At 38.7% G+C, this 13,452-nt stretch overlaps 1 protein-coding gene across 1 annotated transcript; it reads right to left on the bottom strand.

The window, feature by feature from the left end:
- Window positions 1-1,021: 1,021 nt before the first annotated feature.
- On the bottom strand, window positions 1,022-11,328 carry LOC115787705 (guanylate cyclase soluble subunit alpha-1-like). Its single transcript, XM_030740487.1, is given in 12 exon segments — window positions 1,022-1,163; window positions 1,871-1,955; window positions 1,958-2,024; window positions 3,839-3,909; window positions 3,912-3,974; window positions 7,312-7,801; window positions 8,933-9,234; window positions 9,237-9,580; window positions 9,582-9,645; window positions 9,741-9,829; window positions 10,627-10,694; window positions 10,954-11,328. Coding segments are annotated over 12 exon segments (2,022 nt in total). The 5' UTR covers window positions 11,194-11,328; the 3' UTR covers window positions 1,022-1,024.
- Window positions 11,329-13,452: the final 2,124 nt, after the last annotated feature.

Genomic DNA, 13,452 nt, shown 5'->3' with positions numbered 1-13,452 from the left:
GTCATATTCCCTCTGTGGGAAAGCAGTCCTATGAAACACATATAAATATAATATAAATGTGTGGTGGAAAAGGTTTTTAAAAAATGCACATACATTACTTATATTAGGACATTTTATGAATGCATTATATCACACGACACACCTCAAAAACAATGCAATCTGTTTGGGTTTTTTTTTTTTTTGTCTGATACTGAAAGAAATTATTGGTCTTTTTTAATTATAATAATTTAAAAAAGATTAAAATAACTAAAACCATTTGTTGGAAACTAACATGTGATCCTGCCTCTGGAGCTTGCATAAGGCACCTGAATCTGCTCTGCATTGCTTTGTTTGTTCAGAGGTTTAATCCAAAATCTTGAAATAACAAGTTTTTCCTTTAGCATTTTCAAATTTTATGTTATGAAAAAATCTATAGTTCTTTCTGTCTTTCTTTTTTTTTATTATTTATATGTAACTCCAGGACTAGTTGCTTTAGCAGGCACCTAGTCTGGGCAGTTATGAATGCACGAGTCAGACATTTACAGATCACCATATCAGAAACCTATTTCTGTAGCACAGTCACGTTATTCAAGATTAAAAACTTAAATGACTCGTTTTCTGAATTTTGTATGCTTGTTGCTGCATTTACTGTACATTTTACACTACTTTTATCTCTTAGTGTACAGAAACAGTCTTAGAACAACAGTCTCACAGTCTTCTCTTCACAACATATCTGTATCTCTGGCAGGAGCTAGAAATGAAAGCTACTTTTATATCATATCAGTTTGCACAGATGACTCATTCTGGAAGAAAGATGAAGTGTGTTTCTACAACAACTGTACAAATGGATCATTGTACAGAGACAACACTCATGTTTGACAGTAAACTGACATCTCTGTAATTAAACAACTGCAAGAGTTGACTTGTAGACACTATCATCAATATCGACTCAACCAAAACCAAGATATACAAGGTAGTTGCACTGTGTTCACTAGATAGGTTTGTATTTCTCCATATCTAATGTTTGGGGATCTGCCGCATGACTTTATTTCATATTCAGTTTAGAGGTTTTGATGGGCGCCTCCAAAAAGTAACAAACTCCAGGGATGTCTTCTGGAAAGTTGGCCGGAAGCTCCTGTCTGCTCCTGGGAACAAAGGCAAACTCTGGACGATCCTTCAGCAATCTGGAACAAAGAGCACACAGATAAACATGAATCTCAAAACAATGTGGCAAATTATTTGACACAAGAGGAAACACAGTGCTCTTCTAAATGTTAAGTTTCCTGTCAAGAGCACTTGGGCTTTTTGTTATCTGCAACAACCACTTGTGGAAACAAATTATACTACACAGAAAGAGAGGTTTCTAATTTATTTTGGGGGTTCCACTGGAATAGGTTTACTTTTAATGTTTATTTTTGTGTTAGTGCAGATTGCTGCAGCAATTTTTCACCCACTATCTCTGCTGATTGCTCAGCATGCCTCACAAAAATGAAGCAGTGTTCACCAGTCATAATTATATAAGTAGCAGCATGGTGCTCTAAGAGCTGCCACCAGAGTGGCTGATCCTTCTTTGTTTGTGGGTCCCTCCTATAAACAATTAGTTTGTAGGAGGGAATTATCACATGTTACCTAGTAATACAGATAAGTCACAGCAGAAATGCTTATGTGACTATAAACAAGACATTACATTGTGTATAGGAGATAATGGCTCCATTTGGTGTGGACTTTGGCATTTATAACTTGCAACCCTTGACAAAAAAACACTTTAACATACATTATTCAGAGTGGCTGACAGTTGTTCTGGAGTTTTTTTGGTCAGATAATATGTTTTGAGACAGTAGCGACAAATTACTATGGGCTACATTGCTTGTTCCTTGCAGAGTTACCTCACCTGTGGGTTGTTGGGCTGATGTTGATTTTTCTAGGTTGGCTGCATGACTCAAACTTGTTGGCCAATGTGACATTGTTCCCAAAAGGCAGTAGCGTGGCATCTTAACCCCAACTACACCGGCGAGTACTGAGCCAGTGTGGAGGCCAATGCGCATCTAGAAAGAAATTTAATGTTTTACTTAGTTTCTGCTTGTGCTGTTTTGTGCATGAGGACTTACCTGATCAACACTCCTGCCTTGTTTTCATGATGCTATGCTCGTCATCATGCGAAGGTGGGGAAGTAACACGCTGAACAAATATACCAAATTGTTTTTTTTTTTTTGGTTTTTTTTGGGGGTTTTTTTTTTTTGGGAGGCGAGGGGGGGGGGGGGGGGGGGGGTGTCTCCATGCCCCTTTTTTATTTTTTTTTCCTTTTCAGAATTCTGACTTTAATATCAAATACTGATTTTAATTTCAGATTATGACCTTTGGTTCCCCAAAACTATGACAAAATTAAGAAAAAGTAAGAATTCTGAGATTAAAGTCAAGAAAAAAATCAGGGATAAATCAAATTCCTCTCTGATGGTACAACATATCTGACGAAATTTGAAGAAAAGCAAAATTTTCTTACAATTGTATGTGTTATAGTTTTCAGTTCCTAGCAAACACAGTCACCACAAAATAATGTTTTTGGTATTTTTAGAGACATGCAAAAAGTTCCCTGTAACCACTGAAGCAAAAACATCCTGCACAGCATTTCTGGCATTTGTGGAAATTAATGACATGACTTTACATGATTGGTTTGGCTGAGTCTAATACCTGTTGGGCCAAATATATTCAAATAGGATTTATTTACTTGCTGCGTAGTAAACACTGTCCTGTAATGCACAATTTGTAAAACCTTATAAAGGGTATAAATTCAGTGATGTTTAACTTATTTAAAAACACAAATTATGTCATTTGATCAAGCTACTATCTATTTAGGGTATTAGTTCAAGGCTAGTGGGCCTAATTATTAAGGATTAATAATCCACAGTACTTTTTTCCTGATTAATTTGCAAACAAATCAGCTAGATTTCATACTTTTCACAATATTTTTCAGGCACTACAATTGTTTGTAGTAGAGCAGCACCTGTTCTCAAAAAATCTAAAAATATTTCAATAATAATACATTTACACACTATTTAGAAATACATGTGAGTTACCTATTTTCTTCATGCTTTGTAGCACAGACAGGCTAAATGCATAAATACACTTTTCCATTACAGAATCAAGCTAACTTGATATATAAACTCCTTCTGTAAAGTATGTGAATGGCATTCCTTAAAAGATGATATATTTAGTGTGAATTAATATTTCCACATTGCGTTTGTTGTTTAATGGAGAGCAACAGGAAGTCAAGAGACACAGTCTTAATTGATGCATTAAATTACTGTGAGTCATGTATTAGTGAACATTATGATTTGTACTCTGTGGTTACCTGTAAATGTTTTGTTTACTTACTTTATTTGTGATGTTGCAAACAATGTAGCTCTTACTGTGGTGCAATAAAAAAAAAATCCGATTCTAAATAATTAAAGATCTGATACTTTTCGTTTGAGATTTCTGTTTCTTGATTTGACAGAAACACGCTGAAGAAAAAACAAACTTGTCTGACTCACTGATACAGTTACAGTAGTGACTGTTAATGTCATTGTTGGTTAATTATGCCAAGTTCTATGGGGATAAGGACAATAACTGGACAGTCACCAGTAAAGTGACAACAGCTTAAAATGCATGAAGCCATTAAAGCATACTTAATGAAAAAATGCTTTCAGCAAATGATCATCTGGTTTATATTCAAATTATAATCAACATCACTTTGTAACAGCAACAATGTAGTCATAGTTCACTCTTTCTTGTTCTGAAAACTCTTCAAATAAAAACACTCTGTTGGTAGTTACATAACTGATTGAATAAGAGTTGCACAGTAATTAGTGCTTCCCCTCACCTGTATTGGTTCTCCAGTTGGCGTCATAACTTCATCTGAAAGCTCCATCATCTTTAAAGCCATGAGTGCAATTGGACAGCATGAGTGTCACTCTCCCTGTGTAAGCCACCAGCTACACAGTATGCATCACCATGGTCTCCACCTGAACATGGTGGAAGATTGTCAAAATAATTTTTACAAAGACAAATAAAACAGAATACAGTGTTTCAGGAGCTTCTTGTGTCTCCCACTCAAAGTCAAGAGTTTCAATATGCATCTAAAGATGCTATCATGTTTGATCTATCAGCCACAACATCGGTGCATTATTATCGCGAATGTTGACCAGGAGTCACCTACTATGGCACGAACTACCTGCATGTGTGTGTATGTGTGTGTTTGTGTGTGTGTGTGTGTGGTGTGCGCGCGCGCGCGCGCGCGTGCGTGCGTGCGTGCGCGTGTGCATACAACTATAGTATAAACAATGAAGGTTGACTTCAAAGATGTATGTGGTCTGACTCAAGTACTGAGAAGTACTTATGCCAGAAGTACTACTATTTTACCCCCAGTCCCACCTTCTTTTTAATTTCTATTGGATTAGTAAGCCTTCCAATGTGAGATATATTTATCTGATATAAAAAAGCGATATAAGTGGTATCCTGTGGGTGGTGCTACGGGAGCCATTCAGTCCGTATACAGCTGCAGCGAGAGATTGGTCCACATTGCCAGCAATAAAATTCTGGTGTGTGGCAGACTCTGCCAGAACTGCCCTTTGTCATCGATTCTGTTCAAAACTTTTATGGAAAAAATTTCCAAGTGGTGTAAGGATTCTGCCTTGGTGGGGTCAGAATCTCATCTCTGCTTTTTGTGGATTATGTGGTCCTGTTGGCTTCATCAGTGGTGGCCTCAAGCTCGCACTGGAATGGTTCACAGCCAAATGTAAAGCAGTGAGTATGAAAATTAACACCTCCAGAAAAGGGTGGATTGCCCAGGTCAGGGACGAGTTGCTACCGCATGTGGAGAAGTTTAAGTGTTTTGGGGTGTTGTTTACGAGTGAGGGAAGAGGGTAGCGGGAGATTGACAAATGGATTGGGGCTGCAGCAGCAGTGATGCAGATGCTGCACAGGTTGCCTTGGTGAAGAGAGAGTTGAGCATAAAAGTGAACTGTCGATTAATGGTCAAATCTAAGTTCCTGCCCTAATATATGTTCACAAACTTTCAGAAGAGACGACTAAAAGAACAAGATCACAGATACAAATGAGCTTCCTCTGAAGGGTGGCTGCCTCACCCTTAGAGATAGGGTGAGAGAATGCGCCATTCAAGAGGGCTCAGAGTCAACAGGAGCCAGATGAGGTTGGTTGGGCATCTGACTAGGATGCCTCCTGCGCACCTCCTGGGGGAGAGGTGTTCTGGGAATGTCCTACCAGGATGTCCAAACCCTGGACTTTCTGGAGAGATTATATCTCTCAGCTGCCTGGGAACACCTTGGTGTTTCCCCAGATAAGCTGGAGGAGGTGGCTGGGAGAGGGAGGTCTGGATTTCTCTGTTTAGGCTGCCGCCCCCCACGATCCATATGGATGGATGGATGGGTGGATATTCTTGAAGTTTCAGTCAGTGAGTCAGTGACACTGTGGCTGGCGCGACCATATCAAAACATGGTCTGAATTTTGTAACCTGAAACTATGAAATTTAACTTGTTAAAATATATATTTTGACATTAGACACTGAACTTTAAATAGAATGATTAATGTATAAAGGGGACATTCATCAATGTGTCTGTAACAATCTGCCTTCATCAGGTAGCAGAAAATGAGGAGTAATAAAACTGTAATACTGTAGTAATTGATCATAATAAAAATTCCAGCTTTTTTCCTTCTTCTTCTTTTCTGTGTTACTCTGAACTGGAGAACACTCAGCTGCTATGTGGTTGGAACAAAGTGAAACTATTTTTAGGCTCACACATGTGGAAGTGGAAACAGGGTCCTCAAGGAACCTCTGACTTCCTAGCGTTTTACGAGATATTTGTCAAACGTGCTTCTCTCTCTGTTATGCTTCCACGACAGTTTGATTACATTATCCAGCCTCCCTGCAGATTAGCAGCCTATGTAAGACACTTGGGTAGCTGGTTGAGCTACAATCCTTGTACACAAAATGGTATTACTTTGTTCAAAAAGTTGTGAAAGCATTCTTCTTTGTGATGCCTCTTTCAGCCTCTTTCAGTTGTTGTTTGTTTGGGGGGTTGCTCCCTTCAGTCTCCTCTTTAGCAGGTAAAATGCTCTATAGCATAAATGCAGTCTGCAAAGGCAAAACCCAAATCTGAAACTGAACGTAGACATTCAGTGCTATTTATTATTTGAATAATCAGTGTAACAGGACACACTTGGGCAACAAAACACACCTGTCAGTCACATGTTCCAGTACTTTTGCTCACAAGAAAAACTTGTTGGCTTCAGACAAAAGGTGCTATCTTCTGAACTGTGTGTCAGATCCAGATGTAAATACCTGGAAATAGAAGCTGAGATGTCGATCTTTTGTGTCACATTGATTTTTTGATGTCAAACCCAAATGTTTTCAGTCTACAGCAAAAATAAAGGGACTGGCCTCACTGTTCCAATACTTTTGGAGGTGAATGTACATAAATCTTTTTTAATATTTATTTTGGTTACCTGGGACGTTGCAGTAAGAGCTTCAGCAGGCACTTATTCTACCAAATGAGCTACAAGGGCAGTTCTTTGTTTTAGAGTCTTGTGTGTATAGTATGTGTATATTAGTTCAGTGCACACTTACATCGTAATTATTCATTCAGTGGCTGATTTAGGTGCTTTTAGTAAGCTATAGGCACGGTTGTATAGTGACTGAGGTCACTGAGGTTATGTCGACAGTAATTTCACTGGGAGTTTAAAGGATGTAATGATATGAAGAGGATTTTAGATGTGTTGGTTCAGTTATACAGTACCAGTCAAAAGTTTGGACACACTCAAACCTTCGACTAGTATTGTATTTTAGGCGTCTTATAAAAGATATAAATAAGTTAAGTTGAGTTGAGTTGAGTTGAGTTCAGTGCATTTAATGGACTGATAATATTTGAAGCGGGTGGTTCAGTTCAGTTCAGTTAAGAGAGAGACTGAGTATTATCCAGTGCAAACTTACACACTTAGATTACCTAGAAATATCACCTTATATAAAATCTAATAAACTGAAAAAATTCTGAATAAAATCACAAATTTCATCATGACTGTTCATAAAAAAGAAATCCCTTTTTACATAGAAAAAAAAAATCCTAAAAATGTTGCTTAATGTTGTACCATGTCACTCACTTTTCCATAACAAATATAAATGTTTGACAATGATCCAACACTGACACCAAAATGTTTTTTTCTACAATTTAGTTACAGTGTAGCTACTTATTTGGAGTTAATTCTTAATCCGGACATAAAGACATGTTAAAATGTTCACTGCAAAATCTGCTCAGCTCGGCAGTAGACCCTTACATTAACCTACCTTATACACATCAAGCTCTCCACATTGGTGGTCAAACCTGGTGTACAGCTCATTGAGCATGGTGATCACTTGCATTGGTGTACAGAGTGAGCAAACAGCTGTGAAGCCCACAATGTCAGAGAAGAGCATTGTAACTTGGTCAAACTTCTTGGCTTGGACCGTTTCTCCCTGCCACAGCTGCTGTGCCACAGTGCCAGGGAAGATCGAAAAAAGGAGATCCACTGTCTTCTTTTTTTCCTCCTCCAGAGCTTGATGTGCATGCTCCAAGGCTGCCTTGGCCTTCCCCAACCGCTTCTTCAAACCGTCCTGAGCTTTGGTCTGTTCGCCAACCAGGACTACGTCACGGAGAGCATTGTGAATAGGGATGTCTGACAGATAGAGGCCGCGCCCTGTCAGCTCCTCCAGCTTGTCCACGCATGGTGAGCCCAAGAACAAGATGGCGTTTGACTCTGAAACGTAAATCATCTGACCTTTAAGGTCCATGTGCTGAAAGGAAGAAAAAGAAGGATGAGAATCAATTTTTTCAAGAAATTATTATTAAGGCTATGAGATCCTTTCAGCTCTTGTAGCCTCAAAAATTTTGTGCATCCATACTGCTGGATACCATTTTTTTCTTTATGTACAGATTTCCTACCGCCAAAATGAGGAAAAAGATATGTATACTTTGTTGTTTTTATCCACAGAAGCTCTGTTTTTCAAATGCATACATCCATTAATTTTCTCAAGAGCTGTAAATATTACAGTGAAATAAAATGACGGCTGCAATCAGCCACAACTTTAAAGATGAAAGGTTTTTATGTAGGGAATGCAATGGGGTCAATTTGTCAACATGCCTTACTATCAAGATTTCAAGAGTTAAAAATGTGCTATTAGTATTACTTGTGTGGGTTTTTTGTTTGTTTATCTTTAGAAAAAACAATCTAACATCATCTTTTCAACAATTTTTCCGTTCATTTCATTGTGTCTGAAAATAAAAAACTCTTTTCGTCTAAATGACAGCTTATTCTTTGTTAATCAATGGTGATTTGCGGAGCTGTACATGTAGAGGTATAGGAGGGGGCCTTTTGAAATGTGTCAGATAACTCATGTTACGTTAATGTGTCATCTCTACTGGTATTTGAGTCATGCAGTGGACAAGTAACACATCATTGACCCAAGATGGAAGAGGTTGTGACACTTGCTGGCTCACCCACTCACTGATTTCTACCTGTTTTAACTGGACTCAGCAAATCCACCACTGGAAGACAAGTGCCAAATATTAAGTAGAAGCATCTTTGAGTGAGTGTCATTATATCATGTCACACTTACTCGCCAATACCTGTCATTGCCACAAACGACTGTGCACCCTTACAAAAATAGCATGAGCATGGCGGTGCCTTTGATGGATAAAATGATTTGACATTTGCTTCTGATCTCCACTGGGGGTAAAATGTTGATATCTACCTCAGGCCAACTGTACTCAAGTACACCATTAATAAGCTGCAATGCTTATAAACAGCCCACTCTTTCCTCTCTTATCAAAGCCCCTGAAATATAGATGATGATGGGAAAAACCCTTTCAGCCTCTCTAGTCACTGATGTCATTTTTCAAGCAATCTCACAGATGTATTAACATACCTTTCCTGTGTTATCTGTGGCGGAGACTCCATGCTTAATCCGAATGATAAACTGTGCATTTAGCATGGTAAGGATACCCTGAAAGGTACATTTGATCTGGGGAGACACAATAGAGAAGTGGTCTTGGAAGGTACTAGACCGTCTCAGTCCATCCTTCCTGATCAGTCTCTTCCTGAGCCCATGTCCTACTTGCACCAGAACCAGATCCTGATCAAGTATCAGATGGAAAGGGAAGATAGTGGAGAACAGAGAGGTAGGAAGGGTCCCAGCTGAGGCAGCCCGCAGCGGACTGGGACTCAGATTTTAGTATCTTTAACAACAACCGTGTACAGGAGACTGGATTGCGGGCTAGACTGCAAGATGCTGTCTCTGCCATGTTGGGGGTCCATCAGCACATCCACAGTGGTGCTGTAGAGCAGGCGGGCTGCAGCTTTAATGACTCCAGGGAAAAAGAGCTCAGTGGTCGTGCAAGGGTTGAAGAAATAGACAGTAAGCAGACCCGGATCCTTGTCTAAGCAGAGCACTGAAGGTTCGTTTACACAATCTTCTCTATCCGGGTCGGGCAGCATGCTGCTCTGTTTCAACAAGACATTGAAGCTGTTGAGGAAGTCGTGAAGCGCTCCCCCCACCACCGTCAAAATGTGTCTCCTCCTCATAACACATATTAAAGATCTCCTCACCGAGAGCAATTTTTAAAGCTTCCATTGGGATTCCTGTCAGATATGTGAAGAGAATAGGAATTTGATTCACAACCAGTGCTTTAAAAACCATTTATATTTTGCCCAGTGAATTTCAGATTTGTCTTTACCTGTTTTGACTGAGTGAATGTTCATCATCTCTACTAAATGCTCTGGTTCATTGCTGCAACTCTGATAGTGTGTACAGGAAACTGCTAGACTGGAAAGTCAACAAATATCAAAGTCAGACACACACACACACACACATACGCAAACACACTTTCTGTGGATAGTCAATGAGCTACATCAGACTTGGGCTGGAATTATCAGATCATTTAGGATCATTTAAACTGTTGATTTACCTGCCAAATACCTCCTCGTCTGTAACATTGGAGACAAAATGGAAAATGTCTGCTATAACTTCGTAGAGCTGAAGGTGACATTACTCTACAGACCCAGAGAAATGGTTTCCATAATTATATTTCTACATATCCATTTATATCATGTGTGGCCAAAAAGGCTGCAAAATCTTACATTCAAGAGGCTGCAGCAAGGTAACAACTGGCACGCATGCTTGAAAAATGACTGAAAACATCACCAAAATTTTATTTTCAACTAATTGGTTAATGCACTAATCGTTTTTAGCTCCACAACAGACTGTGACCCTGTTGAGAAAAGTATGCATTAGTGTCACTGTGCATGTAACATTTTCTATAGCAGTCTAATGTGTCCTTCATTTGCAACTGTTTTCTCTTTTTCTCCAGGTATCCATAGCAGCCAGAGTCTCTATAACAGCTCCTTATATCTGTCTAGTAGTGAGAGTGCCAGAAGGTATTTTGTAAGGAATCACGCATCTTACCCTCATTATTTTTAATATGAGGAATACATGCTGCGGTGGAAGCCGTGGGATAGACCTATAATTTACAGTAGCAGCGGTAACTGCGGCTGAGTGTCTTGGATGAGTAGCGTTTTTATTGATGTGTTTGTTTGGCAGCTGAAATTAAAAACAGAAGTTACCTTTCAGAGTCCCTGCCGTGATCTGATAGTGTCGTCATTCGTTGGAGGGCAGCGTGCAGCCTTTGAAACTGTATCACAAAGTTAAAGGTCAGCGTCTGGCAAGGCTTAAACCTGAATTACAGAGGCTTTAATGTTGATAGAAAGCAGGTTTATCTATTTAATTGTCTGAAGTGGATACACAGGCATTGTGTCTGTGCGTTAAACCAAAAAAAAAAAAAAAAAAAAAAGATGCGACAAATCCAGTGATAGATTTTTCACAAATCTAAGTAAAACATTACACACTGCAATAGACGCATGAGATGAATAATAAATGCATTTATAACTCACCTCTGGACACGCCAATTTTCGGATGCTATCCCCAAGTGTATGCAGGTTAACTTTGGTTCTGCTTGTCTTCTTTCGAGGTAGACCCTCACCTGTTTTTCCATGCACGTCCTTAGAAATAGGCAATAAATCTGCCGTGTCAGTTGAGCGCTCCTCAAAGTCTCCGAGCTCATTATTTTTGGCGCTGGCGGAGAACGGACACTCTCCGGATATCTTCAGCTCTTTCAGCTTGGCGCAGAACATCTTCCCGGCTGTAACCTCCTGGCGCTTCTCTCTTATCTAATTTCGGAGGGAGACAGTTGTGGACGCGCAGTTGTGGTCTCTGGGAGAAATTCCATCATCTGGTGTGCTCCTCCAGGATACCTTCCTCCGCTCAGCCCGCCGATTCACATGCTCAGCACCAAAGCCAAAGACAACATACAATATTTATTGAAAACAGCATGGGCAAATGATGGCAGGGAACTATCATTACCAAAAGCCAATGAGAAACCAGAGTGGGGGGAAGAGCACTAAGCCAATCCATGCGCAAGTGGGGATGGTGTAGCCAAGCAACCTATCAGCAATGAGAAATTATTTCCAGACGACTCCTTGCATGCAAAAGATTTTTTTTTCTCCAAATTAGACCGAAGGGGCCCCAATCATATAGAACTAGTAAGCTATAAATAGGTTCACCAGACTTCTATTATATATACTGTTATATACTATACTATACTATACTACTATATATACTATTATATTTTATATATATACTATACGTTGAATGGTGCTCATTTTCTAAATGCTTTAGCTTTAATGGTAATATTTGACATTACAAATCTAGCATTGCTTACTCTAAGCAGTTCGTTTGTCTTGCATGCTATCTCTGCATCTATTTAATAAATTACAAAATCTCCAGTATTCCTGTATGAAAAAGCCTGCCTACTCATTTTACGCACAAACGCTCAAATTAGCTGTACTCTAATTACGTGAAGGATCAGGCCAGTACAGCCAAATTTACTCTTTTCCCAAACAAGACAACCTTGTAGCACATTTTGTAGAGCTGCAACTTACAACAGTTGCATGAATATTTTTTTATCCAACATAAAAAGAAAATGATAGTTCAGAATAGGATCAGGCAGCTGTTCTAAACCGAAATTAGATTTAAGCTGACTGTATATGACTAAGATGTCGGGTGATCATTTATAAAAAATTCGTGGCAAAAAATAGATTTTATTGGCTACTATGAGGCTACACTGTGTTGTTGGCCATGTTTGGTCTGAAAAGAGCAATTTCCCTACAACATCATAACAGTTTCAAGAGTTTAAAATGAATAGTATTGTCACATGGGACTTTTCTTGTTTCTCACAGGATATCTTTCTTATGTAACTCTAAGCTTCTTTAAGGTCAAGACCAAGGATGTTGCTACCATATAAAACAAAAGGTTTATAGGTTAGAGTTTTTTTTTTTTTTTGGGGGGGGGGGGGGTGTCATTAGGCTCCAGGGTGGATGCCACATCAGAGTAATTTATTTATCAGTTCTTTGCAACCTAAAACAAAAGCAAACTACCCATTTCCCATATCTGAGGTAAATCATAAATAAGTTCACAAATTTTGGTTTTTTTTGTAATTTTCTCTCTAACTTTGAGGATTTTTGCTGTGTTACTCATCTATGCAGCTACTGTCTGTCTTTGCCAGGACACGCTTGCAAAAGAGATTTTTAATCTTAAGAGTCATCGTATTGTAGGTAATAAAGTTAAAATTAAATAAATAACAAATAAAGGTCTTCATTCTGTGTGTGGATATCTAAAGTAGCTATAACTATGTCACTTTGAAATATTTATTATCAGTCAATGCAGAAAGGTGCTAATGAACATAAAAATTCACCTTATTAAAGGAAATCATTTGGCTTTAGTTATTTTACCCAAACAGTCAGTCAGAATCAGAAAAGGAAATATACAAAAATATTAACTATGTTAATATGTCAAATAAATCCTCCAGAATTGAACAGAGCTCTTCAGTATTATGTCCCACATATACAAGAAGTGAAATAATCCAGTGTCAGTCTGTAATCGTGATTAGAGTCATAGGGAGGAGCTGTAGAGTTTGAGGGCCAGAGGTAGGAATGATTTCCTGCGACGTCCTGTGGAGCAGCATGCTGAACGTGTGCTGAATCCTGAAGTCACGACAACAATACTATCACCAAATCTGCCCACGTTTTATAATTTATTGGCAACTTGATAATTCAAACAACTGAATTTTTGTATTTTAACACAAATATAACATTCACAGTTTTTTTCTTCAAAATAAAGTGCTGTAACTCATCCAACCTTAGTTCACACTATCTTTGAAATTACTGTTGGTGCTGGTGGTGCTGTAATGAACACTGCTTAAAAATAATTCCTTTCTGGACTTAAGCTGTTCGTAGGAGAACAAAAATCTTTAATTACATTCAGAGTTCATGGAGGCTTTCATAGCTTAAAGTTATTCACTTTTAACTTTAAAATGATGGGGATCCTATGGTGGG

The sequence above is a fragment of the Archocentrus centrarchus genome, chromosome 1 (genome assembly GCF_007364275.1).
Source record: "Archocentrus centrarchus isolate MPI-CPG fArcCen1 chromosome 1, fArcCen1, whole genome shotgun sequence".
In the NCBI taxonomy this organism is placed as follows: domain Eukaryota; kingdom Metazoa; phylum Chordata; class Actinopteri; order Cichliformes; family Cichlidae; genus Archocentrus; species Archocentrus centrarchus.
The sequence above is the reverse complement of the archived record's forward strand: the minus strand, read 5'-3'. Positions and strand labels throughout refer to the sequence as shown.